Source organism: Annulohypoxylon truncatum (assembly GCF_022578515.1).
Source record: "Annulohypoxylon truncatum strain CBS 140777 unplaced genomic scaffold F4807scaffold_2, whole genome shotgun sequence".
In the NCBI taxonomy this organism is placed as follows: Eukaryota; Fungi; Ascomycota; class Sordariomycetes; order Xylariales; family Hypoxylaceae; genus Annulohypoxylon; species Annulohypoxylon truncatum.
The window spans coordinates 1459257-1485535 of NW_025953788.1; the positions used below are offsets into that span (position 1 = coordinate 1459257).

A 26279-nucleotide genomic window follows, 5' to 3' on the forward strand; every position below is an offset into this window, starting at 1 on the left:
ACGCGACCTGCGTATGGGATGATATGTTTGTTGTGGGATGATAAGAAAGCTAGAAACAGAGGCAAGTTTACGAAAGAACCTAAATCATCGTACGAGCCAGGTACCGATGACAAAGATAGATTACTAGATAGGTGATATCATGACTTGAAAATAGAAAATTATATAATACGGAGAACAGCGGGGGAATGGGAGAGCCGGGGAAGGCTGAATAGTCGGGATCGGTGAGCAGCTCTGCTAGCAACTTCGACCGAATATCTCATGACGCTTTGTCGTCACTGTAAGCCGGTAGGAGGCAACGGCATGTTCTGTCAGCCTTGCTAAGGAAATCTGCCAAGGGAACCTAGAGACTGTCCCCGGACGTCGCGTCCTCATGCAGCATTGTACAGCGTCAGTACCTCGGACAACATTAATGATGTATTGGCTATAGTACGGAGGACGAGGCGTCATAAACGAGACTTCTCGTAGGGAGTAAAAGCATGATTGTTTCACTTGTTTTCACCGCAGGTACAGTGATACATACTAGTATATGTTTACCCCTATCGAGCAATCCACGGAAAAGAGTCCTTTTTCGGTCAAGAAGTGTGTACAACAATTCAAGGCAGAAACCAACGTTTAACGAGAAAGTACCCTAGTAACGTGAAGAGGCGGCTCAAAAGGCGGACGCATATTGCTGACCCATCAGTTCATTGATCCACACTTAAGCAGCCCTACAAGGCCAAGATGAGGCGAAGACTCACCAAGACTGCATAATCTACCACCTCACCCTAGACTATACCCTAGATCGGATGGGACGCCATACAGCGTTTGGGATTCCCGTGATGTCGACTAGGTCAGCACCTAAGTTTTCAGCGGTAGGTCCGTCCGCCTTACTGAGAAGTACCGTGTGTGTAACAACAACCAGCACAAAAATAGATTCCATCAGCATGGTTGGTAGGTCTTCTCGAAGTCTGACAGCAGATGAGTAGCTGGATATGTTCTTCGTCATACTCCGGCAGAGGCGGTACACTCGCGGAATGTATGTGGTACCATGACTGAGCACATACCGAAACAAATATTCGTATATAATGAGGATATAACACCAGGTAGTGGCAACTTCACCAGACATCCCACATCAATCACAACTCTCATAACTCATAGACACTAATCAACTCATCTTTTACTCAATCGCCCATATACTCTCAGAAGCACTGGCCTCTCGTGAGAACTACCACTTCGACAGACACTCTTCTATCCAAAATGCCGCTCACCCTCTGGAGAGACATCTCGCCTGTAGGCCAACCACTTCGAAGGCCTACTAGCAAGTCCCCACACGTACTAATAATCGGTGGTGGCGTCACTGGACTGATATCGTAAGTCGAGGTCCTGATCCTTGAACAGATCGAACACTCAAGATCTCCTCGCTTATATCAGCGAGCCTTCTGAACCAATAAAAAATTTAAGAATTAAGGAAATAAAGAAATAAAAAGTGCTAACCCCACTGTTTGCAGAGCTTGGGTCCTTCTCGATCGGGGATACCGCGTCACAGTCGTCAGCAGTGCGTGGGTCAGCGATGAGCAGCGTCTGACGTCCCAGATCGCCGGAGCGCTCTGGGAGTTCCCGCCTGCCGTTTGCGGGCAGCACACCGACAAGATCTCGCTGGCCCACTCGAAGCACTGGTCGATGACGGCGTACCACATCTGGGACGGGATCGCGTCCATTCCCCAGCTGAGTGAGGCGTCGGGCGTGCGTATGATGCCGTCAGACTTCTTCTTCCCCGAGCCCGTGGAGAGCGATAAGGCCCAGGTCGATAAGATGACCGAGATCATGGCTAGCGGTGTGAGAGGGTTCTACCGGGGCGCTGACATCATCGACGAAAGAAGGGTCGACCCATCATACGGCGCCGTGGATGCGTACGAGCTGCTGGCTCCGGTCATCGACACCGACAAAGCGATGGGCTGGCTGACGGAGCTCGTCGAGAGCAAGGGAGCTGAGCTCGTCACGGAAACCATCCACGACGACCTTGTCGAGATCGAAGACGCGCTGAGGGCTCGATTCGAAGCCGACGTCATAATTAATTGCACGGGCCTGCAAGCCCAAGAGCTCGCCGGCGACGAGACCGTCTACCCGATCAGAGGTGGACTCATCCGAGTCATCAACGACGGGGCGGACTTCCCGAAAGTAGAGGCGGCTCTGACTATTACGGCAGACGCAGCTCACTCTTCCAACGAGATCATCTTCCTCGTCCCTAGAAATGACAACATTTTGTGTAAGCATCTCGCTCTTAACTTCCCTTATTCTGTCGTCATCGTTCGAGCGATTATCCAAAAACGTCAAGAATCGACTGATTCGACGTGAAAATGAACTGAATTCTCATCCTCCTTCCTGATATGATGGGAATGAATGAATGAATGAACAATAAATAAGACGACATAAGACGAGGTACAATTCAGATTTGCTAACGTTTTGGTTCGCAGTAATCGGCGGTATAACGGAGCCTCACGAATGGAATCTAGACCTTACGCTAGATACTCCCATCATTCGCAGGATGAGAGAAAGGTGCGAGAAATTCTTACCAGGTCTAGAGAATGCGCGCCTCGACCCCGATTACCCGCTCGCGCAGGGCCTCCGCCCGTTCAGAGGTCAAAACGTAAGGGTCGAGCGCGAGCTTCGCAGGACAGGTAGCCGCATCATTCACTCTTACGGACACGGTGGTGCCGGCTGGAGTCTGTCATTCGGCTGCGCTCAAGATGTGGCGATGCTTGTAGACGAGGCTCTTGAGGGAATTCCGGCCAGACCAATGAGCGAGACGGTATTCGAACGAAAAGCAGCCGGATTCCAGCGAATTCCGGTAAAACACTGAAATGGTTGAAACGGAAATACGAAGATACGGGAGTTGAAGTTACCAAGGTATTTGATTTGTCAATTGTTTTCTCTCACTAGGTACGCTTCTATGTCAATTCTACCCATCGGTAGTGGGGTTAAGGAGAAACGGGCATCTTTCGGCGTATCCATAATAGATGGCGGGCTCGATTTTTTCTTTTTTTCCTTCTTCGCCTATAGCTACGGTATAGATGAAGTAATACGACAAGATATGACTAGAAAAGGAAAATGCGCGTCATCTAGCGGTGAAATCTGACCACCTTCGTGACCAGAGACGAACGAAAACGGACGTAATGGTAAATATCTTGCACGGGACGTGACTAATATTATATGAAGGGCTGTTAACTACCAAGGTTGGCTACGATGGCGTTATTGTTGGGATAAACAGGACGGGGTACCTTAGTAGGTAAGGCTGATAAATCCCTGTTGCCACTCCGAATCGGCAGGCGGTTGCTGTCCTGTGAATGTGAATAAGCGACCTCATACAATACGCTCTACCTATGTTAGGTACGTATATATGTAAGTAGTATCCTATAATAGTTACTCTAGCATGTCGGCGCCTTGAGATAAGTACCTGCATCACAACACCCGTGACGCATGCGAGAATGCATACCTGCTTTCGTGACGATCTAATTGATCGTCTTACTATACATGTGCAGGAAAGGGGCTAGGGGCAACACTGGAGACACGTGTCGAACGAGCCAAACGAGCATAATTTTATGTCGAACAAAATCCAAGAGAACTCATAAATTCAGCACGGATTGAGATACCCACATACTTTAACCCACGGCTCTCTTCCTGGCCTTCCTAGAGGGGAAAAGAAAGCATATGCTATGCAAATAGTTCAGGTATTGTTGAATGAGGGAAAGCGGGGATAATGAGAACAGTGGGAAGTTATGTCGATTTCGGATATGCCCAAGTAAGCCTTCTGAGTATCGATCAAGGTAGTCAGACGTTTTGACTCACTCGAAAGTAAGCTTTGCGGTGAGTGGTAATGCTTTTGCGAAATTTGCGCTCACATGAACCACTCGACAATTACTGAGCAAAGCAAAATTAGATGCGAAGATGTGTGAAGATACGCGGATTTCTCGAGCATTCTTGCGAGCTGAAACAGAATAGCCTAGAACCGCTATAGCCATCAATGCCATCCAATCGGTGCAGATGGAATGGCTTCGAAAGGCATCTTAGATTCCTGGAGTGACCCTATGAAAAGTTAGCAAAATATCTACCCACACGGGTATTGATATGTGTACACAAGTGGCGAATAGGTCGGAGGAGCTGAAGGTGTTCAACCTTTCTCAACTTCTGCAATATGGGCTGTCGAATAGTAGCCCCGGAGGACATCGACATTGCCTATATAGAACTCACGCATGTAGGCTGAAGGATAGGTGCTACTCCAAAGTTCCCCTGAGCATTCTTTGAGCAACGGGTTGTCTCATTAAGGTCGAGTAACACGACACTTTTCCATCTGTATGTCTTGTAAACGATGAGGAGATATATGCTCCTATTTGTTCTCCTAGGTAGGGTAACCCTGGAGGTATGTATGTACGTATGATTGAGAGATCATGCCATGCCTATACGAATTTGGTAAAAGAGTTGCCTTGGTAGTTGATTAGTTGATTAGTTGGTAGTTTGTTAATAGTTGACTGCCAGTTGCTATACTACGTAGTAGAGCCCCGTGACTGCTCGACTGTGGATTACCTGCCAGGCAAGTGCATCCATGTCTGGATGTACAGAGGAATGTAGTCGTTTGGAAGAGTGTTCCGTCAGAAGCAACGAGCCTTGAAAGACAGATGAGACCGGCACGGACCCCGGATGTTAGCCCCCGCCGCTAAAGCCGCTCCATAAGAGCGAGATTAAAAATAGCGAGGTTACTGCGTAGCTGCGTAGATACTTTAGTAGCGGGGTGCTTGAACATCGTAGGCCTTCACCTAAACCCAATCTGTGTTAGCACATCCCAGGTCTCCAGGACTCCAGGTAACACCGCTGCAGCACCTGCCGCCTGCGTCATTGGTTATTGACATGAATCTGCCGGAAGCTGCTTTAGGGGACTTGTCACCGCCTACTTTATACGGATGTATACATACATGTACACAGTCATACCGTCCAATCACCTCAGATAAATTGACTTTTCCCACAGGGAAAGATCCTAGATAGATACATATGTACCTACGCAAACTCTACATTAGAAATCCATGGAACGAAGATATCAGGATCTGGATTGAGACGGACTACCACTTAATTTCCTCATTACCCAGATCATTCTGCTCCATTCTGCCCCATTCCGAGTCAGGAGCAGTCGGGTATTCGAACGAAACCCCTCGTACCGCGAGTAACCTTTCACCTACATGCATGGACTTTTGGGAGGGACCCTACTCAGACGTACGTCCCTTGTATTGATTATCATAACACATACGATACTCTAACTCAATTTACTAACTAAGTTGCTACATCAAATAGAATATTTTCACTAATGCAAAGATGCAGTGACTGGCTATATAGTTTAATGTTACAAAACTCTATTCTCCATTCCAATTGTCAAAGTGAACTGTTAATAGGTCACTAATACCAGGAACCTAGTGTTAGAGTTTAGAGCTAAAGCAGCTAAAGCGCTAGAGTTACGGAGATAACTCCACTAAACCTACCCACACTGGTTAGCCCTGTTGGGGCCCTGTTCGCCTTAGAAAAGACCCTTAACTTTGACTTAGCATGATTTAAAAGGGCGACCCATCTAACACAATAGCGCGGTTACCGAACAAACCCCTTCCATATTTTCTCCAGTCTCCATTTTATTGTTCACTCAACAACCTCCATACAACAACCATCCCTTCTACTTAACTCTTTCATTATTCTCAAATACACACTGAGTGCCAAATACAGCACGCACATTCCAATACTACATCTACAACAGCCTCTCTTAAATAGACAAGATGATATCTACATTACGTCTTACCAGCATGACAGGCTCTCTCGATTCGCTTTGATCACGCGTCTCGCGGATAGGTCGACATCTTCAACTCATCCTCTGATTTCAACACGCTTTAGCACCATTCTACCTTGACATAAACATCATCACTGCCGATTCTCACCCGGCACGTTCTAATTTACAATTCTGACCATACACGAGAGATCTTGCCGGAAACACCGGAATCAATTGCAAGATTCCGTTTCATTTGCTGCATACGTCACACAGGGCTAAGCGCGTTGGAAGAGATGGGGAAGATGATATCCGGAAAGCATTCCCTTTGTGAAGGGGACCGTGCATCCGCACAAGACCGCAAAACAATGTCCCACAACGACGAAGAGAGACATCAATCACTTTACTTGATCAACATCGGAACGGAATCTCCCGAGGTGGTGCTGCGAGAGGCGTACATCTCTGCAAAGGACATCGCCGTCGACCGACCCTTGGCTCTCACCGGCGCTCCACCGGTCAACTTTGCTATGGTAGTCCCCGGCTTATACCGTAGCGGCTACCCTCAGGCACCGGATTATTCGTTCATGCGCACTCTTAAGCTTAAGACTATCGTCACCCTAGTTGGCAAAGAGCTTCCCGATGGTTACGAGCAGTTCATCAAAGGCAATCATATCAAGCACGAGATTTTCGACATGGCCGGTACTAAAAAGGCTGATATTCCGGCAAAGACCATGCAATCTATCATCGCGGTTGTCGGCAATCGAAAGAACTATCCCCTACTTGTTCACTGCAACCAAGGAAAGCACCGAACCGGGTGCGTTGTCGGCATACTCCGCAAGGCCAGCGAATGGGACACCACCAGCATCATTCGCGAGTACACCAAATTTGCCGAGCCAAAGGTTAGAGAGACAGACGTGAAGTATATCACCAACTTCAGCGTGTCCGACCTGAGGAGCGTCATGCCAAAACCAAGCCGTCTACCTCTCATCCAGAACACTTTTTACGGTATGGTGATGCTGGCCTCTTTCACCGTATCTGTCTGGATGTACTCTACTAGAATTTTACTACTTACTACGGCTTGATTCGGAATGGCATTGCCATCCTATGACGGGGTGCTATCGACATCAAGGGCCACTACCTAATTGAGGTTTACGTCTTGACATATTATCTAGATGGTAATCGAAGGAAACTGGTCTTGAGGAGATTTACAATTCAGCAAGTCTAATAGATCTGGAGCACGGAGCACAGCATAAAGCATATTCTGCGCATCAACTGCATTACATTGCATTAGAAAAGGGAGCAGATTGAAGGGACGGGGGAAGTTACGTTGCATATGGCATCAAGAACAAAATTGGACCTATTTCAAGTGGTGCACAGGATAGGGGGGTTTCATAAAGGGCGGTCGGTTTAGGGGACCATTCAAGTGCTGAGGAGTCTCCCGGCGTTTATTACGGATCGGCTTCGATGGACAAGTCCGTCGTATCTTTCTCCTTTGTCTACATCAATTTCGACCATTGACAATCATCAAGAATCAGGGGAGCAGGCAGAGGAACGGTGGCAGAACTTAATTCGAGAAGTTTGAAGATTACATTGTCTAGAGAAATCAAAGTGATGGATTAGAGGATCTTGGGATAACTCAATTCGACAATTTGATGAAGTCACTCACAAACTTGTAAATCAATAATGTGACATCTGTGAATCGTATATGCTGTATCTTTTTAATAGGTCTTGCATTATGTTATATTATGCCATATCATGCCAGTGACTTGGTCTACTCAACCCATCGAGGGTTATTCTTCCTCTCCTCCTTTTCCTTCTCACGATCGCCATTAGCATATACCCAGCCACCAGCGACCGCGTTGGCGAATCCTAGACCAACAGCGGCACCTCTTACGATACCTCTGGCGGAGAAACGACTCATGAAGGTAGTTGGTCGCCTTCTCATAGCTATCAGAGCATACGTACCGCTGGCCGCAGCTGTCATGCCGGCACTGTCTATTTTAAAGCCTTGCAAGTTCGAGTAGCTACAGAAGAGCAGAGCAGGCACGAAAAGCATAGGCCGGACTTGGAATGGACGGAAATGCAAGGCCGTCAAGAGGGTTGCGAGGCCCGTGGGCGCTAAGGAGGAATCTACCATGCGTGTTAGCTATATGGACCTCCATCTCTGAGTACCTAGAAACTCATCGGCTAGAGAGCATGGATGTGCTCATTGGATGAAGTACAAAATAATGAAAAATAAAATGTAAATATTAGTTCGAGAGAGTGGAAGAGAGTCATACATACTTCCCCATGCTTCTATTCGTTCTTGAATAGATTTTGACGGTTCTGTTTGTGCCATGCTTGAACGAGTGTGCAATCCCTAGGTGTTTGAGGCGGGATTCCCGATTCCCGTTTGCCGCTTCCCTTGTACTTTCTAGGTCACGGGAGCCAATTCTTCAGATTTACTGAATAAATTAACGAATGATAGACACTCGAAGATAGTGGTTTCGGTGGTGGAAGAGCTAATCGAGTTACGGTGCTCTCAGACTTCCCAGCTCTCGAAAGCTCTTGCGAAATCGGGTTGAAAATGAAGACCAAAATTTGAATCTTCACAGGTCAATGACGATGAGGCTCAATTCGCTAGAAAAATCCTTATTATTCTATTGGAAGAGCACAAGAACTCAAGTTCCTGGGTGGGGCGATAAATGTAGTCTAGGACCCACTCCCAGCTATCAGTTTACCTAATCGGCCTGCTGCGCGCCTACCGCTGTTGACGGGTAACACCGTATCTGCCTATCAGAAGACGCAAGCCACAAATAAGCCCCAATTCAATCTGGACTTGCCGACTTTTTGAAGCCACTTTGCAAAAGGAAACCCATGCATCTACATGACAAAATACTAGAATTTGGGAACTTACGAGATCGTCTTCTATTTTCAGCCTCACGTCGTCAATCTTGATACCATTCTAATCTCTTCCATTCTCTGATTTAATTCGACCAAAACTCTCTCATCGTGTCGTCTTTAGAGGACCTTTTCTCTTCCGTCCATTCATTTGTCGCCGTCTCCCGTTTTCACGCAGAGCCTCGTACACCTACTTAGATCCCTAGATAGATACCGTTTCCGATACCAATTCGTACCTACAATCACACGAAAAAAAAAAAAAAAACAGTATAACCTACGAAAGCGAAGTGACAAATAACCAATTCTCTCCCACCCACCAACACATATATACGCACACCCACCCATCCTCGCACGGTCTCCAACAGACCATGCCCAGCGCAACATCCTCCGGCGTCGACGGCGGCACGAGCAGCGGATCATCGGCGCCGCGGTCACGGGAGCACAACCAGGGGAACCAAGAGCGAAAATGCACTCCCGAACAAAAAGCCGCGGTGCTGCGGATCCGGCGGTGCAAGGCGACGGCCTTCTACGACATCCTCGGGCTCGAGACGGTGCGGTCGACCTGCAGCGACGCCGACATCAAGAAGGCGTACCGCAAGCAGTCCCTGCTCACGCACCCCGACAAGAACGGCCACGAGCACGCCGACGAGGCCTTCAAGATGGTCAGCCGCGCCTTCGGCGTGCTCGGCGACAAGGAGAAGCGCGACAAGTACGACCGCTTCGGCACCGACCCGGATAGCAGGTTCGAGAGCGCCAGGGCCCAGGCCGGAAACCCGTTTAGCGGCTTCGCTGGCGCGAGGCCTGGGGGCCCGGGAGCTGGGTTTGGCGGAGGGGGCATGTGGGACGACGAGATTAGCCCGGAGGAGATGTTCCAGCGGTTTTTCGGGGGCGGGTTTGGCGGTCCGTTCGGTGGTAAGTTGGAGCCCATGTCCTTTGCTCCTCTCTTCTCCCGTGTGGGAGGGGATAAAAGGGGTTTACGGCAGCTAATATGATATAGGATTTGACACGGGTCCGCAATTCGTTTTTAATATCGGCGGTAATAGAGGGTTTCGCGTACATCAGATGGGCGGCGGGGGTCCGCGGAGGAGGCCTCGAGAAGCCGAGGGCGAGCAGCGACCGCAGACGGGCTGGGACACGCTCATCAGCCTCCTTCCGATCCTCTTCCTTTTCATATTCCCACTGCTATCATCCATTTTCTCCGGCGGAGCGGATTTGTCACCGAGGATGCCTCAGATGGTGTTCGACCACCCGGTACCGCCCCAAATTCACCGCCGGATGACGCCGAGATTAAACGTCGACTACTTTATCGATCCGAACGAGATCGTAGGTTGGAATGATTACAAGCTACAGCAACTAGATAAGGAAGCCGAGACCGGGTTCGTGAGAATTCTGGGCCGTCGTTGCGAAGCAGAGATGCGTACGAGGCAGGATCTGATCGACAAGGCGTACACCTGGTGGGGCGGGACGGATCCGGAGAAGATGAAGATCGCGGAACAGTTCGAGATGTCGTCGTGCAAACGCATGGACGCTCTGGGCGTTTCGCGGTAGCCCCGGTCTGAGCTCGTTCCCACGATAATTGATTTTTTTGGTTGCTCGGTGCCTTGGTGTCTCGGTACGTCAGGCGTGGGCGTGGCGTGGCCTAGGTTTTCATCCGGAGACGAGCGTAGCTTAGATAGATGTCAGTGTAAGCGACAGTTGAGCTGGATTAGGATCATGCTCAACACCTAATGAAAAGAATTCCGACTGTTCGAAGGCGAAGAGTTTCGAAATACGTGATATGTGGTAAGCACCGAGGGGGCGAGGTTGAGAACGGCGTCGTGTGTTCGCTAGATTTAGAGAACCGAAGTAATGGGCGGCTGAAGTTAAAGTAATCCCACTGCTGTTACACGCTCATGTGTTTCTGGATTCTGGCTGTCGTATCTATATATGTACCTAGGGAAGTTTTACGCCTTTGGTTAGGAAACATTCGACGTAACCTAACTTAAGCCGATGTACGTGAAGGTTATATCTTAATACTTGTGTGGCTTGAAGCCTCTTGTAACTACAATTATTATATCAACCTTTTAGTTACCTACTCAACTTCGGTGTTGATGGAATAAGCCCGTCACCTCCTTGGGCTGCAGCAACCAGGACAATTCAACTTAACACAACATAGCATACTGGTTATTAAATAAACAATATTGTAACTCAGTAACCGGGTGGCCGATTCGTATTCTACTACTGGCTTTACGTATGTAGGTAATGCTTAAATAAACTTTAAATGACATCGTACCCCCCTGGAACCCCTTTATAAGACCAACGCCTGCGTTTAAACCATGCGGCCACGCCCGTATGCAAGTGTATATACGTCTACTAACCCACCCCCCTATCTTATATCCCGCCGTGGATCCAAAGCTTCATTGCGTCTGAAATCCCGAATCTCCTTGGTACCTAAGCTGCCTAGTCCGCCCTCGCTCCTACGCTCCCACCCGCCGAGGCGGACTACGAGACAAGTCGCGTTATCGCCATCGCTACTCACCTCGGTCGCGTACGCCACCACGTCCCTCGCGCCCTGTTCCGGCGTCTTAGCCTCCTTGACCACGTCTACGATCTCCTGGTCGCTCAGCGTCCCAGACACACCATCGGACATGAGGACGATGAAGCTGTACTGAGCGGGCCCTAACTCCGTGCGAGTGATTTCGGGTTCTGCGGAGACGCCAAGTCGCTTAGAAGCCATATCTCCGAAGGCCCGAGAATTGGCAAGACCCTGGATCCGTTCCTCGCCGAACGAGTCCGTAACGAAAGATGCCGCGAATCGGCGCAGCCGGTGGGATTCGCTTGGGGAGCTCGGACGGTGATCTGAAGTTAGGGGACGAGGGAGACCAGTAGCTGTTTCACATAGGAGGATGCGCGTGTCACCCACGTGCCCAACTAGTAACGTAGAGCTCGCTGCCGGGTGCCAGAATGGTGCGGGAGTCGGCGTCGAAATGAGAGCTACCGAAGCTGTCGAACCCCCCTTGAAACGTGTGCGCCCGCCGATACCCTGGCCAGAAGGAGGTATATGGTGCGGCTTCCCCAGCACTTCGTCGTAATTCAACGCCGTATCGGATACGTAAGGATCGTCCGGATCTGGCTTACGGGCTTGAGCTGCAACAAAGTCGAGGTCGGCGCGGAGAAAGGCATACGTGAGAACGGTTTCGATACTGACAGGAGGTTCAGGGGAGTCCGGATCTTGCCTTAAATGGAAATGCGGAGGATGAAATCGCCTAAAATATCCACCTATGGTGTTCTTATATTCTGCCACAAGATCTTTCTGCAGCTGAAGAGCTTTGGAATGCGAGGCGTTAGCTGGGACGGGCTGAACACCTTTGACAGCACTGGCATTGTCGACTTCTCGAATTGCTCCGTGCTTATCAATTTCGGGGATATCAGCTTTGGCCGCGACAGCCTCCGAACCTTTGATGTCCAACTGATCCAGCTTCTTCTGGCCGCCGGATTCGGCATCGGATAAGATCGGAGTGCTGGGTACCTCGGTAGAACCCGAATCAGGACTTCGACCTTTACGTAGAGCCCTCAGGCTGCTTTTGAGCTCGAAGTCCTGAGCGGCCTCTTCTATGTAACCGTGAAGCTCATCTCGTAGAAAGTCACTGCATTGTGTGCCGCCATGGCCGTCGAAGACTCCAAAGTAGAAAATTTGGGGGTCTCCATATGCGCTATCGGCCGATGTACCCTCTCCTGCCTTGTTCATAGAACTTCTAACCAAACTGATAGGGGCGCGCTTCGCGAATGCGGGCATATCTATGGTGCCCGCCTGATTGGTATCCTCATTGTAAGGCCGAGAGCCTCTCGAGTCGGCAACCCCAAAATGGTGCTTGGCACTGCGTAGAGGTATGCGAACAACAGTTAAGTCGCGGTTGGCCGGTAGGTGGGGTGGGGATACGGGTGCGGCGCCGGAAGCCGAGTTATGGGGCGCGGCAGCGGACCGAGGAAGCTTGTGGTGAGGACCAGCTGGAGCACGCGAATCCGGATGCAGGGAGGAGGATGGCAGGTGTGTGACGAAGTACGTGTGAAAGCCACGTTGAATATGACGCGGAGAGGGAGTAACCTGGGAGTTCGGTGGTTCGACGCGAGACGACGTCGGGTTCGCGTCATGTGCTACTGACAACGATCTAGATTGCTGTTGCCTCGCCGTCATACATCTCGAAGTGGCTCTGCGCGTGTATGTTCGCGCCTGTGCGTCGAAGAAAGTTGCGATGAAGCCTATGTTGGGAGGCGACGGGTCTTATTAGCTGAGTTCGGGACATTGATGCAAGATTAAGACATGTGCTATGCAGAGAAGTCCGAAATCTGAAGTTTGAAGTTCGTAATTCGAAATTCGACTTCGAGGTTCGAGGTGGCTCACTGACCATATGTATCGTTCAAGGACCACCTCTTCGGCGGCCCACGACTTAAACCCATGGCAAGGTAGGAAGACTCCCTAGTTTCTAGAGGACAACTAGGGTTTATTGATAGGATTCAACTTCACCATGCGCGCAGCATATCCATGAGGCCCGGGCCTAGTAAGAATGTAGGTCCTAAATCGGAAGACTCGACGTTCGTGGGTTCGCGGGTTGGCAGTAGAGAAGAGTGGGTAAGACAATGATGCAATTACCGATATGACGAAACTAAGATAGAGGCACCAATTGATGAAACTTGAATAGAGGCAAGAAGACCGAGACAGGGTATATATTATAATAGTGTCGACTCAATTTACTAATATGGGTATTCTGTATATATGTAAGAAGATAGAAAGAAAATAGGTAGAATGAAGCTTATTTGTTGGGAAGAGTGATAAGTGTGAATGTGGCTTAGGCAGCTTGGGAAAAAGCAATCGCATTGCCAGGTGAGGCTTCCTCATAGAACAGAGGAAGGTGTTGTCGCCCCCAACCCGACGATTTGGACCGATGAGGCGGAAGACCCCACCAACTTCCAGCGCTAACTCAATTGAATTTGTCCTCTCCTCAACGTTGGGTGGGGTTTCTTCGTGTATCCATGTAAGATGTACCTATTCAGTCCCTACACGTACGTCGCGTAGGTACTGCATTCAATATTCGGCAACCAACCTCATTGTCACACTCAAACTGATGAGTGTACCTGGAATCACGGGATTAAGATACTTAGCAATTGGTCAAAATATATCCTTTGTGTGATGTTGATACCTATTGACCATGGACAAAGATATACATGCAAATAGAGGGTTTATTGTACAAACATGCACTATGCCGTCATACCCGGCACTAACTCGAAGAGACTATGAGGGGCTTTCCCTGAAGTGAAACTCTCATTGGCCTTCCATCAACGATAAGATACCTACCCATGTACCCAGCCGAAGTCTACTACAGGTACAATACACAGCCCTGGTACTAAGTATAGGTAGGGACTCACCGGTTCTCTTGCTGCTATTTCCTCTTACCAACATAGACACAAAAATTAGCACGTAACGAACAACATTACCGACTCACCGTCTATCGTCACAGCCGAGAATTCTATACACTACTAGTCACAAATCTTATAGACGGTCTCATTCATTCACTCATTCGTAATCGATCCCGGCTCACAACCATAAGGACTCAGTAGTACCAGAAGCACCAAAGGTTACATTCTCTCAGAGGCCGACGACGCTGATCCGGCAAAGATCCAAGTCTTATGTAGCATCCACCCGCATCCACCATCAACACCCGGGGGCAAAGTGAAGACTAGCGTACTATACCTACTAGATTTACTAGGTACCTAGAGGTTGGAACGGGTTATTCTACCACACCTATAGAGGTGTTTAAATTCCTTTCCTCTCGGAGGTTCGCGCTCTCTCTCTGACGCAAACTCTTCTCCCGCTTCCGGTAGCATCCGAGGCCGTACTATGTCTATTTCAAACGTCGGCTCTGTCATACTTCACCTCGTGGTATTCCTGACAACCCTCGTCAACTTTCACTCGGCATTAGCTCATGTCGAACCTGTCTTACTCGTCGGCATTTACATAATATCCAGGCTATTCGCTCGGACTCCGGACGACTTCTGCATGTCAAAATGTCCAGAGCTATGAGCAGTCAGATTGATATCGAGACTGCCATCAACGGCTATGTGACACCTGGCGAAGACTACTTTAATAGAGGTGGTTCGCCCGCCTTTTCGATTTCGCATCGAGAACAGCAAGGGATGAGACCGCCTCCTGTTCCTTTCCTCGGACAACCGAATGCTGAAAGCCTGGCTAAGATGATCTCAAATGCTAGAAAGCCGAGAAGAGGAAAGAAGATTGGAATTCGTGATAGGATATGCTGTCATCAATGGACCTGGTTCACGATGGTATGCTGAGATAAATGTCATTAATTCGACAAATTTAACTATGTGTAAACGACTTAACCGCTAATTCTGATTTAGACTATGGTAAGCTGAGCTGTTAAACTTCTATCAGATTATACCGTCCCTGCTATCTTTCGAATGCTCAACAACTACCAACTCAGGCAACCGGCGGCGTTGCTAACGTCTTCTACTCCAGTGAGTATCACTTATTCTCGACTATGGCAAGGTTGCATAAATCTGATAGTCGATGGAATAGTATGGACTCCGTACCAGGCTGACTGGCTATGGTATATCGGGCTTGTCTTTTTCCTCTTTAACATATGCCTATTCATCATGAACTGTGTCTTGATCACAATGAGATTCGTCATGGTCCCTGGGAGTTTCATGCACTCGTTTTTGGACCAGATGGAATCTCTTTTCATCCCGTCTGTGGTAAGCTCGCTTCCTATCCTTGACGTACGGTAGTGCTTACGTATTTGAAAATAGGTCGTGTCGTAAGTCGTTCGCGATTTCAGAGCTATCGTTACGCCTTGGTTAACCATGGTAACAGTGCCGCAACTATCTTGATCAACACTTGCGAATATGGAATTCCCATGACTGGACCTTGGCTTCAACATACAATGGAATGGCTATTCTGGATCTACATCATCGTCAGCGTGTTAGCGAGCGCCGGCATGTATCTCATCTTATGGTCAACCCAGTGAGCAACATGTTCCGGTCTGAGTGCTTGGCCGTCTCTAACGATACCTGTTTTCTAAAGGATCTTTCCCATTCATACCATGACACCAGTCTGGGTTTTCCCAGGATACCCTCTACTCCTATCTGCGCCGTTCGCTAGTACCCTCATAGCAGCAAATCAGATAGTTTCGGGAAACCCGCCGATTAACAGGCTAGCAATAGGGATGTGCGCAATAGCGGTACAAGGCACCGGATTCTTGATCAGTTTCATGATATGTGCTGCGTTCATCTACCGTCTTATGACCCAAAAGCTACCTCGAGATGAGCAACGACCTGGTGTGGTAGGTAATAGATGAATGGAGCAAACTAAGTGGTTTTTATATGAATGACTATACTAACGCTGCTTTCTTGGTAGTTCATCTCTATTGGACCTAGCGGTTTTACAGTGGCTGGAATAGGTGAGGTTTCCAATTCACAACTTTCCAGGGCTCCTTTCTACAGCTTGGGCCATAGCGAGTCCCAGAGCTGACATATAACAGTCTCCCTCGGACAACAAGCTCAAGTGGTCATCCCAGATAGCTTCCAAGGTTCGACTCACAGCATCATCATCTTACGACTACTTTCGACGATCATAGGGATATGGCTATGGGGCCTCAGCATCTGGTTCTTCCTGGTATCAGTCGGTTCGTTATGGAAATACGTACGTCCCGAGCGTAAGATGCCTTTCCAGATGACCTGGTGGTCTTTCGTATTCCCCAACACGGCTCTCGTTACCGCAACTCTGGCATTGGCTACAGCTCTAGGTAGCAACGGGCTCCGTATCTGCGGATGCGTCATGGCTGCTATTCTAATCGTCGTTTGGGCACTTGTCCTTGCCAGGATGCTACGGTGCCTTTGGAATAGGGAACTACTATGGCCGAAGGGGCTGGAGGACGAGTAGATGAACGGGAACCGTATGGAAAACTGTTTTGCTATTTGGACTAGATCGTACGGGCTATCGTAGGATTTTGACAAAGCGATGCTGATCAGCGAGTAATGATACCCAAATGTGAATACGTTGATTTTAAGTTACAATAAAGCCTATTGCGAAACCAATATCTACCAATGCTACGTGCTATAGCGAATTCAACGTAAGTAACACTTTTTAATAACGTCTCTCGAGTGTTTCATATAAAATGTCACGCTACCTACCTAGTACCTAGACCATCAGACTATCTAGATAGGTAGGCACTCACTCCACCTCCTCAATCCTCGGCCTCACACCCGGCTCCAGCGCAGGCAAGCTCGGCCGCGCATCAACCCCGATATCCAACCCAGCCAACCGCGTAAGCGCAGCCGGGCCGTCGCCGCGGACCTCAGACGCAGCAGGGACCAGAGCACTCAGCCGCCAATTATGCAAGCTCTCAACGACATCGCGCGCGTGCTCGCGCACAAGCCCATCCGTGTCCGTCTGCGCGACATACTCAAGCGCCCTCGCAATCTCCGCACGACTCTGCTCCGCGAGCGCGAAGCCGAGACTCCTTTTACCGCTCTCCCGCGCGTCCGCGAGCGCGCGTACGACGTGCAGGATAAGCACGATAGCGGCGCGACGCAAGATCCCCGTCTCGGGACCTGACTCGAGGGCCAGCGCGTTGAGGCACAGGTCGACCGCGTTTTGGACGAGAGGGGCGCCGAGGCCGGATATGTTGGTCTCGATGCCGGCGGAGAAGAGGGATAGCGCGGAGGCGCGCATGCGGATATCTTCCGCGCCGCGCTTGCTGTCCCAGCCGGACACGATCTGCGCGATGATCTCGTTGCGCGCGCGCTCTTCTTCCGTTTGTGATTCCTCGTCGTCTGAGTCTGCGAGGGTGGGTACCTCGCCTTGCCACGCGTCGCGGGCGGCTTTGTTTTTCAGCTGTTGGAGCCGTTCTTGGCGCTCTTGCTTGGCTTTGGTTTTGGGACGGTGGGCGCGCCGGCCTGCGATGGAGAGGAGGGCTTCGCCGACTTGCTTGGCTATCTCGCCGGAGAAGGTTTCGCCTAGGCGTTGGATTACTTGGAGTAATGCTTCGCCGAAGCGGAGACGAGCGTCGGTTGTTTCTTGTTCGTTGGCGTCGACGTAATGGTCTAGAATTTCTTTCGTGGTCGAGCGAGGGTGTTTGTCGGCTAGTTGCGCAAATAGCCTCACGACCGTTAGGTTGATGTAGTCGTCATCCTCGTTTAGGAGAGACGACAAGAGCACAAGCGTGGCTTGGATGTCGAGGATAGGGCTGCTGGCTCGTATTAACCCGGATAAAAGATTTAGACCCTCGGTGCGCACTGGCGGAGGCGAGTCTGCTTGCGTGATATATGATATGGCCAAGTTGTAGGTTTTGCGGTCTTCTATTTGACGGTCTGTTGGCGCCGTCGTCTGTTCAGAGGGGTCGTCTAGAGAGTCTCGATACTTGAGAAGGAGTGAGAGGTTGCGGGCTGTCTGTGATACATCCGTGTCTTGCGATTTGCTAATCCCTTCGAGAGATTTCTCGATAGATTCAATAATATCTGTAGGAGCATTCGACTTCTGGAAACCAGGGGCGGTAACCACAAGATTCAACAGACTAAGCGCTAGAGACGTTGTATCGTCGTTTGCTGCCGTCGATGAACTTTGCGACCGATCTAGAAATTGGCTCACAAGTTCAAGTACTTGTTTCCAGCCCGTGACTAGCTTATCGGACAACGCCTCCTTCTCCATCATTTTTTGTAGCACCTTCGCCTGAGTGAGCTGGATCGTTGGGTCTTTTGTTGGTTCGGCCTCGGGAATTATTTTAATCTCGTGAACAGTCTCCGCCGGTCCAAGCGAGCTACGAAGTAGATTGAGAAACAGTGCCGATATATCTGAATCGGTTCCAACTGATTGCAGAAGTTCCACGAAATCATCGGATTTGGACTCCAAGAGACCTAGATTCGATACTAGATCTACGGCATTTGCATCCCCTCGTAATCGTTTTACCTGGAGGTTAGAGTCACCCACCAAATCATAGATCCATCTGGGTTTGGACGCATCTACACTTCCATTCGCAAGAAGATTGTCGAGAAGTGCTTGAAATTTCTCTGGAGATCCTGAAAGTTTTAAATAGATTCGTAGAAGGGTGGTGGCTGGGTAACGATATCGCTCGTCGAATTCCTTAGTTGTAGGTGGCCACGTCGATATTGTCCACAAAGATGACATTAAAGGCGAAAGAAGCCTCTTAGTCAAGCCTGGGTTCGGATGCGAGTCAAGTAGAGATGATAAGCGTTTCAGCGCAGTATATAGCTCATCTGGTCTTACCAGAACAACCTCTTTCCGTAGATCGACAACCTCATCTGGACCAGCACTAAATACGAGAGGCTCGGCTTTAGGTTCTTGAGATAAATTTGTATTTATCTTAGTGAGCAATGGTTCAGCGAATGCTTTCCATCCGGGTGTTCCTGGATTTGATGTTAGTAAATATATCGTCAAGTCTTGCCCCTTTATAATATTATTTCGTAATTCTTACCAGGAGCCCCGAATTGCTTCCTCCCCAGCACACCAAACCCGATAACGTAAGCGGCAGCCTTCACGAGGTCCGGCCCCTCCTTTCCGTCAAGGAGAGCTAGAAGTTGTGGTGCGATACCGGTGTACCATTGGTCTGGAGAAACCGTGGTAGGCGGTGCAGATAACAAGTTAGAAGCCAGCTTGAGAGCTTCCATGGTGATATTGGCTCCTCTCTTTTGAGGCGTTGCAGCCTCAGAGATCCTTACTGTGCTTGACGGATGAACAGAAAAGACGAACTCCAAAGCAGCCCGTACTCCATCAGGTCTCTGAGGAAGCAAAGTGAGGACATCCATCAGATGAATTCGAAGCCATCCAGGGACACGGTCCGGCTGGGTCAATTTAGTTAGGGAAGACATAAGTGCTACCGTTTTGGTTCTGTAAAGATGGGGTTAGAGGATATGTTGATTCTAGATACGTCCACATACCTCGATAGTAAAGCGCTGAATTCTCGTTGACCCTCTAGACGAGATGCCTCGTCGCTTGAAGGTTGAAACGCCTTCAATCCAGTTTTCTCGATGGCCGATACCAAGGATCCATGCTGTCCGTCGACTTGTTGGTTCTCCATCATGGCCTTATCTATAACGACGAGAATACAATCATACAAGAGGCAGAGAGTGTTTTAGATTAAATTAAATTCACATTTTATTCCAATATAGCCCTTTGAATGTGTTTTCATGGATGAAGTTGAATGATTTGTTAAACATGACGATTGACGTTATCGGAGTGTTGGAGTATGGGGTAGATACATATTCTGTAATATGCAACCAAGAGCTCCAGAAATGCTTTTATGCAAGGGTGCTTAGTAAGATAGATACTTAATTACTCCGTGCAACCAGCAGACCTCGGAACGCGTACTTTAAAATTCGACGCGACTTTCAATTTATTTACTTTCTTTCACTTCCACCAATCATCATACTTCGTACACCTCTACAACTTCCGCCACCAGCTTCCCAATCCCTTGCTGGAGACGAGTCCACAGTAGATGTCCAATCCGAGATACGAATCAATTCATCCCCAATCGCATCGAATCCCCTCGATATGCAGCTCTTTCACTCGCATCCTCTCGCTGGTCGGGAGGATTGAGTCCTACAAAACTCGCACGACGCCTACTCCACAGTCCTCCGATTCCCATTTTCCGAAAGGAATGACCTTGGTCCCCTAGGTCGATTCTAAAAACAGCCTCGCACGACACGTCGCTGCTCGGGATCGAAAGGGATCTGATGAGTAATGCCGCGTGTGGATCGTCGTGCGAAGGTGGCCAGCTGGATCTGGTCTACGGATCGATCTGGGGAATGGTGTTTCGGAACTTAACCCTAAGTTTCTATTTGGTTCCAAGTCTTGCGTTTATAGTTGTCTGTACTTCGCCTTATAAGCCGCTAGTTACATCTGTGATGCCTCGCCCTGCTGAAAAGTAGGTTTGGCAGATCGGGGTTTCGAGGGGTGGAAGGGCGAGGTTGGACCCCAGTCGCCTTCGTGCGTGCGAGGGCCTCTGCTATGAGTCTTGCAGGTAAGAGCTCCTGGACTGGAGCCGCTCGTCAGCTTTGTGCCGCTGGAACATATACTCTGGTCGTTTGTTACCGTGTCGGCGAAGTTTTCCAGGGCTGCATAGGGTGGAAGATGGGTTTCTCAGTGGTTTGCTGCTGTCGACTAGACATGGCGTCATCCTTCATGGTATTGCCTGTGCCATCGAGATTGATTGGGAAGAATGTAACATCGGCTACATACAGTCAGAACCTGACGGCAATTTCCTCCCAACCATCGTTGGTATAGCTCGCGGAAACCCTCGCGCTGCCGTCTTTTGACTAGGTTGCGCGAGTGACGACCATGCGGTTACAACAGAAATTCGCCTAGGGCTTCTTGACATAACTTCGCTGCCATGTTATATGTTCTCGGACCCCTCTCATCTTAGGTCACAATCTAGTTGTCAGCAGCTGTCGGTGTAAAACCCGACTTTGTCTAACCCGCGACGAACCCATCCACTCCACCCTCCAGCTTTGCTACAACTCCCGACATCGCATCTCGGCAACCGCCACCGATGCGACATATTGCATGAGGTCCGACCAGGCGCATCAACTTCCTCTCGTGGGCCCCGTCCCACGATGACGGAAGACGCCAAAACCTGTTCGTCGACCGTTTTAACGGCGATCGACGGGCATCCCTCGCCTCTACCAAGCCTGGACAGAGGAGAGATGGCAGTGCGGCTTTTACGGATGTTTTTTGGCCGTACGGAAATGCCCCCCTCGCTGCTCACCTGAGCTCGACAGGGGAGGAATCAAAAACTAGTCCACGTGGGCAGTGCGTTCAACGGAAAGAGCTTCTCCCGAGACTAGGATCGGTGCTATTGAGGTGATGCGATTCGCCGGTTTCTACCAAGGGATTCGTCGATGATGGCTTGGGATGTGGGCGGTTGGTTTGGGGGGTTGAAATAAGGCACCTGCAACTAGGCGATTCGGTTGATGTCACTCTTCGCAGGGAGCAGAGCCGGGACCCATCTCGAGTTGGAGTCAAAGTTTAGTACTTGTCCGGATCTGATTCCTGCGAATCGATCGGCATCGTCTCGATTAGCCCGCGGGTGCCGAAAGTGCAAAATGCGCTTTTAGAGATGTATGGACTATGGTTGGAAGGACAGGCCAATGGGGGTAGTCCAGGCTGCTCTCTACTCCTAGCTGAGTAGAGGCAGCCCCCTAATCGTTGGGGATAAGTCTCACTATTGCCCCTTAAATTCTGATGCATTTTACTAATTAAGGAAGCAGGTTCTTTGGCATTCGTAGGCCTTGAGTTGTTTCGCTATTATTGGCGGTAAAGATTCGAATATCGCCAGAATACTGTCGCATTGGAAATGCCTGTATTGTTGATTATCCCATGTTTCCTTCGGAGTGTCGTCCTAGCTGAATACCTATGCATGGCGTCGACCACACGACATCCGGAGTTAACATAGCTGGCCGAACATCGTTTCATTTTTTGTTGTCGTGAATTGATTAAATCCATTTGCGGATATCGATTGCTGTGTGAGCTGCAATACACATAGCCTCACATAGGTCCGCAGTTAACGGACTTTAGCCTTACCATTATTTTCCGTAGTCCGAGACTTCATATCACGTAGCTACCTTAGTTACTTGCCTAGCTAGATGATCTTGGGGATTTAATACAGCTGGTATCCTGGAAAGAAGCCTTTGGTAGAAAAGGCCATACGGCTTACTTTCTGTTCCACCTTTGTGCTAATTTAATAAAAACGCTGTTCATCCCACATCCCCTATCGTGTCTAAGATGGCTTCCGATAAGACCATAGTTCTCATTACTGGTAAGACTATCAATAGAGAGAAATATTCTATGACAAACACATTGATCTTGACTCTAGGTGCGAACAGCGGCATCGGCTATGAGACCGTTGTCGCTCTATCAAGCGCATCTGCCAATTTCCATGTCCTCCTTGGTAGTCGATCGATGGAGAAAGGTCAAAAGGCTCTGGAAAGCTTGCAATTAGCTCACGGTGATTCATTGAAAGGCTCGATATCGGTGCTCCAGATCGACGTGACCGACCAAACCTCGATTCAGGCCGCCAAAGAGCAGATAGATACCCAATTCGGAAAATTGGACGTGCTGATAAACAATGCTGGAGTCATCGTCTATCAACAGGTTGACAGGCTGGCTGCTCTCCGCCAGTCCTTCGAAACAAATGTCATCGGTCAAGTGATGGTGACGGAAACGTTGGAGCCGCTTCTCAGGAAAGCGATTAAACCATATGTCATATACGTCTCGTCCGGGCAGGGTTCCGTGACGAAACGGCTGGACGCTAACTTCGAACACCGCGCCATACGGGGCGACCCGTACCGTATGAGCAAGGCTGCCCTCAACATGTTAGCGGCTTGCCATAGGTACAACTACGCCGACTGGGGATGCAGAGTTCTTGCTTTTAATCCGGGTTGGTGCGTTACCAACTTGACTGGAGAAGCAGGTCGCGAGATGCGTCGAAAGGGCGGTGCGCGGGACCCGAAGGAGCCGGCTGTTGCTCTTGTCGATATCATTCAAGGAAAGAGAGATGTTGATATTGAGAAAAATGGCATGGTGGATGTTGACGGAGGTGTTTTGCCGTGGTAGAGCCTCGCTTCTCCTACGGCGTTGGAAATAACTTCACGCGCACCGAATATCATCAAGATACCTGTGCAATATCGTAAATCTGGGTATTTAAGTCCTAGTTACCAGACATGAATTGGAATGAACCATGGAAGGAAAGCCTGGATTATGAGACTACTAGCAAAGTGCGCCACTATCTCTACCTTCCCTATTTGGAAGACTATCTCCGAATCATTGGCTGTCGATTACTCCGCAAACTCTATTAGCGACCGAACGCTATTCTCTCTCGCTATGGTCACCGCGGAATAACAGACTTACATACGATCATTCTACGGAATATTCATGATTATGGAGATAATCATTTTTAATTCAATGAAAGATGTTCTCCGTGTTATTGTTCTTTTTATTTGCCTTTGGCTATTTGTATCGGCTAGACATCTGTTTAAGTGCTACTTAATGGATGATAGACGATCTCGCACCGCTAGGCGCTTTGCTCAGCGGTCGAGTTCCCTGAACTATAGCGGTTGTCCCACTCGACCTTAGCGTATTAATCGCTATCTCGTCTCCAGGGCTGCTTCTTCGCTTCATGGATACCGATACAGTAAGTACTGCCCATTAATTGTTGAGTGCCATGTGGGCAAGGGTCCTGAACGAAATTTGTCCCTGGGACTTTCACATGTAATTCCCTAACTCAATCTTCGTAGAACGAAACAATATCCGTGCTATTATCATAGTCGACCTGGCACCTTTGGGAAAACCTACTAAACATTCCCGCCCTTTCTTGGATAAAAGCCTCGAAGCTACTTCTCGAACAGCTGCTGCCTGGCTTATCTGTGCATCCTGGCAATGGCTGCGGTGCATGGTTCACCAGCGCACGATAATAATCACCGTCTGTAAACCCGTAACTCCCCTTACAGGCCAATTTCTCAAAAGCCAAGTTTCCCAAACAAGGCGTTATCTCAGAGGTCCTCCACGCCCGACGCGGGTTAATGCGATCCAGCGGCATCGTATCATTAATCGTCTCCGCGCTCCCTCCAAACGCGGAGTTGTTGAACAGCCCCATCGCGACGAAAGCCATGGTCGGGAGCGTGCGATGCGAAAAGCTCACGTACAAATCCTCAGCGTCGCTTTCGCGCATCAGCAGCTCGGCCGTGGCGTTGAACCACGGAAATCCGATGGTGCCGGAGAGCGGGTTTCCGTAGCCCACGTCGTAGTGGTACCGTATGTCGTCGGCGTACTCCCAGCCTAATCACTCGTTCGGCGAAAACAGTTCTAGGTTGTAGAACGGAGAGGTGCCGCGGATGACGGATTCGTAGCCGCAGAGCAGCAGCATTCCGACTACGTCGGTGGTGGTGAAGTTGTACTCGGGCGCTAGGGAGTTGAACCGCGCTTTAATAGGCTTGGTGAACAGCTCCCGGTACGTTTTGGCCTCGTCATTTCCCTCGCGGTATGCGGGACATGCTTGGTACGGCACCAAGCTATTGGCGCCGCCGTAGTTTCCCTCAGTGACGCTGATGAGATTTATGGGGTTATTGTCTGTTTGGAGTGCCCGCGCAAACGCTTGTCCGGAGATAGATGTTCGGGGCGGGGACGAAGCCCACACCCGAGAGGGTATTATTAAATTCGGATATTGTATGGTGATGTCGGTAGCGAGCTGTGCGGCTTCCAACTCGCCGATCCTTGTCGGCGTCTCCGGCTCAGCACCGAGTGCAAACGGTGAGACATAATCGACTAGGAAGTTCAAAGGCGATATCTTGGTCCAGTCGGTGCCTGTGTGGTTCTGAAACTTTGATAGGAACGGTTCGATCCAGTCCTCGTAATCGTCATCGTTTACATTGATAGCGCCATGGCGAGATAGGTAGGCAGCGCGAGCAACTGTGCAACCTTGCGGGGCATCCGGCGAAGAGGGTTGGGCATCGCGGGGTTCGAGATACGGAGATACTCGGCCCAGGTGCTCAAGAGGGTTAAAACTATAAGGCGAATAGAGAGTCGCCTAAGCGTAGGGTTTCAGACAGAAGAGACCGAGAAACCAGAAACTTGCTGAATGATCGAGCTGAGCCATGGTAGTATGTCGAGTGAGTTCTCCGGAGCTGATAGAAGGTAAATCTATATGAACGAGATTTAATATATTATATGATATATATCTACCTATGTATCTACCTACCCAGGTACATATCCAATCCACCACGGCGACTACGTCGGTGATCATTAGAGAGCCCATTCGTTAATCATTGCTAGATGTTAGAAGCATAGGAAAATATTCGCAGTTTACCATACTCCTGACACGCCTAGCTTACAAGACAGGATAGACAGCGCTTTCGGCCATTCATTGACACCTCTTGGAAGTTCTAGTCCTAAGCGGGCAGCTGAAATATATCCCACAGAAGTCAGTAGGCTCTTTTCGTAGAATGACTAGGTATGTTAGCATCCGCTTAGGACGAGAAATCGCGATTACAGAGTCCTTACAAAGATAATATTGTGAAAATACTTACCTAGGTGGCTGGAATCATTTCGACGTCGAAGAGTAAACAAATGACACTGGATACACATGGGCCAAGGAACAAGGTAACATGATAGATAACCTGGGTAACTTCAGTTACCTAGGTACTTAAGGTATCAATATTACTCGTCTCGGGCCGTCATACAGCATATTGTAATGCGACACAACGTAGCTTATCTGATTTAATACCGGAGTTTGTGAGATCTCTCCTATTTAGGATGATTACTACCGCCAGTAGCATCATTGAAACCTTGTAGATCAGATCGGTTGGACCCTTTAGGTTGCAGAGAACATTACGAAAGACCCAATCATACATATCATATTAGTTCATAGCACATTGGTTTATGCGACGCTGGGTTGAGCTACGTCGAATGGAAACACTGTCGTGTGACGATTTGCCTGATGCGGTTTGGAATACCAGCACCTACCCAAAGAGGGTAGGCGTATATAAAGTCTATTTTAGTGACGTTGCAGCGGCTAAGATATAAGCTTATCGCTAATGATTCCGGCTCTAGAAACCGCATAAG

General features: G+C 49.2%; 9 protein-coding genes across 9 annotated transcripts; 5 read left to right on the forward strand and 4 right to left on the reverse strand.

The window, feature by feature from the left end:
* Positions 1 to 1236: 1236 nt before the first annotated feature.
* On the forward strand, positions 1237 to 2839 carry F4807DRAFT_456055 (FAD dependent oxidoreductase; the record flags this gene model as incomplete). Its single annotated transcript, XM_048000825.1, has 3 exons — positions 1237 to 1349; positions 1488 to 2245; positions 2454 to 2839. 3 exons carry the CDS (start codon positions 1237 to 1239, stop codon positions 2837 to 2839), a joined length of 1257 nt encoding a protein of 418 aa, XP_047858936.1.
* A 2778-nt stretch (positions 2840 to 5617) lies between these two features.
* On the forward strand, positions 5618 to 7447 carry F4807DRAFT_408004 (tyrosine phosphatase family-domain-containing protein). Its single transcript, XM_047996407.1, has one exon. It carries the CDS (start codon positions 6073 to 6075, stop codon positions 6856 to 6858), a length of 786 nt encoding a protein of 261 aa, XP_047858937.1. The 5' UTR covers positions 5618 to 6072; the 3' UTR covers positions 6859 to 7447.
* A 7-nt stretch (positions 7448 to 7454) lies between these two features.
* F4807DRAFT_127628 (uncharacterized protein) lies at positions 7455 to 8407 on the reverse strand. The gene is made up of 2 exons (XM_047992944.1): positions 8060 to 8407; positions 7455 to 7906 (listed from the first exon to the last, which is right to left on the reverse strand). Exons 1-2 carry the CDS (start codon positions 8112 to 8114, stop codon positions 7548 to 7550), a joined length of 414 nt encoding a protein of 137 aa, XP_047858938.1. The 5' UTR covers positions 8115 to 8407; the 3' UTR covers positions 7455 to 7547.
* A 230-nt stretch (positions 8408 to 8637) lies between these two features.
* On the forward strand, positions 8638 to 10619 carry F4807DRAFT_408009 (DUF1977-domain-containing protein). Its single transcript, XM_047996408.1, has 2 exons — positions 8638 to 9568; positions 9654 to 10619. Exons 1-2 carry the CDS (start codon positions 9025 to 9027, stop codon positions 10202 to 10204), a joined length of 1095 nt encoding a protein of 364 aa, XP_047858939.1. The 5' UTR covers positions 8638 to 9024; the 3' UTR covers positions 10205 to 10619.
* A 215-nt stretch (positions 10620 to 10834) lies between these two features.
* F4807DRAFT_127654 (protein serine/threonine phosphatase 2C) lies at positions 10835 to 13335 on the reverse strand. The gene is made up of 2 exons (XM_047992945.1): positions 13042 to 13335; positions 10835 to 12895 (listed from the first exon to the last, which is right to left on the reverse strand). The coding sequence occupies exons 1-2, from the start codon at positions 13091 to 13093 to the stop codon at positions 11022 to 11024; spliced, it is 1926 nt and encodes a 641-aa protein (XP_047858940.1). The 5' UTR covers positions 13094 to 13335; the 3' UTR covers positions 10835 to 11021.
* Positions 13336 to 14072: 737 nt separating this feature from the next.
* On the forward strand, positions 14073 to 16742 carry F4807DRAFT_408024 (voltage-dependent anion channel-domain-containing protein). Its single transcript, XM_047996409.1, has 9 exons — positions 14073 to 14974; positions 15012 to 15016; positions 15132 to 15166; positions 15228 to 15403; positions 15458 to 15465; positions 15522 to 15671; positions 15732 to 15990; positions 16065 to 16107; positions 16189 to 16742. The coding sequence occupies exons 1-9, from the start codon at positions 14699 to 14701 to the stop codon at positions 16587 to 16589; spliced, it is 1353 nt and encodes a 450-aa protein (XP_047858941.1). The 5' UTR covers positions 14073 to 14698; the 3' UTR covers positions 16590 to 16742.
* F4807DRAFT_408030 (uncharacterized protein) lies at positions 16743 to 19872 on the reverse strand. The gene is made up of 3 exons (XM_047996410.1): positions 19604 to 19872; positions 19141 to 19553; positions 16743 to 19072 (listed from the first exon to the last, which is right to left on the reverse strand). The coding sequence occupies exons 1-3, from the start codon at positions 19744 to 19746 to the stop codon at positions 16881 to 16883; spliced, it is 2748 nt and encodes a 915-aa protein (XP_047858942.1). The 5' UTR covers positions 19747 to 19872; the 3' UTR covers positions 16743 to 16880.
* A 2306-nt stretch (positions 19873 to 22178) lies between these two features.
* Positions 22179 to 23577, forward strand: F4807DRAFT_127839 (putative short chain dehydrogenase/reductase). Its single transcript, XM_047992946.1, has 2 exons — positions 22179 to 22479; positions 22537 to 23577. The coding sequence occupies exons 1-2, from the start codon at positions 22446 to 22448 to the stop codon at positions 23274 to 23276; spliced, it is 774 nt and encodes a 257-aa protein (XP_047858943.1). The 5' UTR covers positions 22179 to 22445; the 3' UTR covers positions 23277 to 23577.
* A 366-nt stretch (positions 23578 to 23943) lies between these two features.
* Positions 23944 to 25314, reverse strand: F4807DRAFT_468310 (histidine acid phosphatase; the record flags this gene model as incomplete). Its single annotated transcript, XM_048002590.1, has 3 exons — positions 23944 to 24489; positions 24559 to 25222; positions 25283 to 25314. The coding sequence occupies 3 exons, from the start codon at positions 25312 to 25314 to the stop codon at positions 23944 to 23946; spliced, it is 1242 nt and encodes a 413-aa protein (XP_047858944.1).
* Between the last annotated feature and the right edge of the window lie 965 nt (positions 25315 to 26279).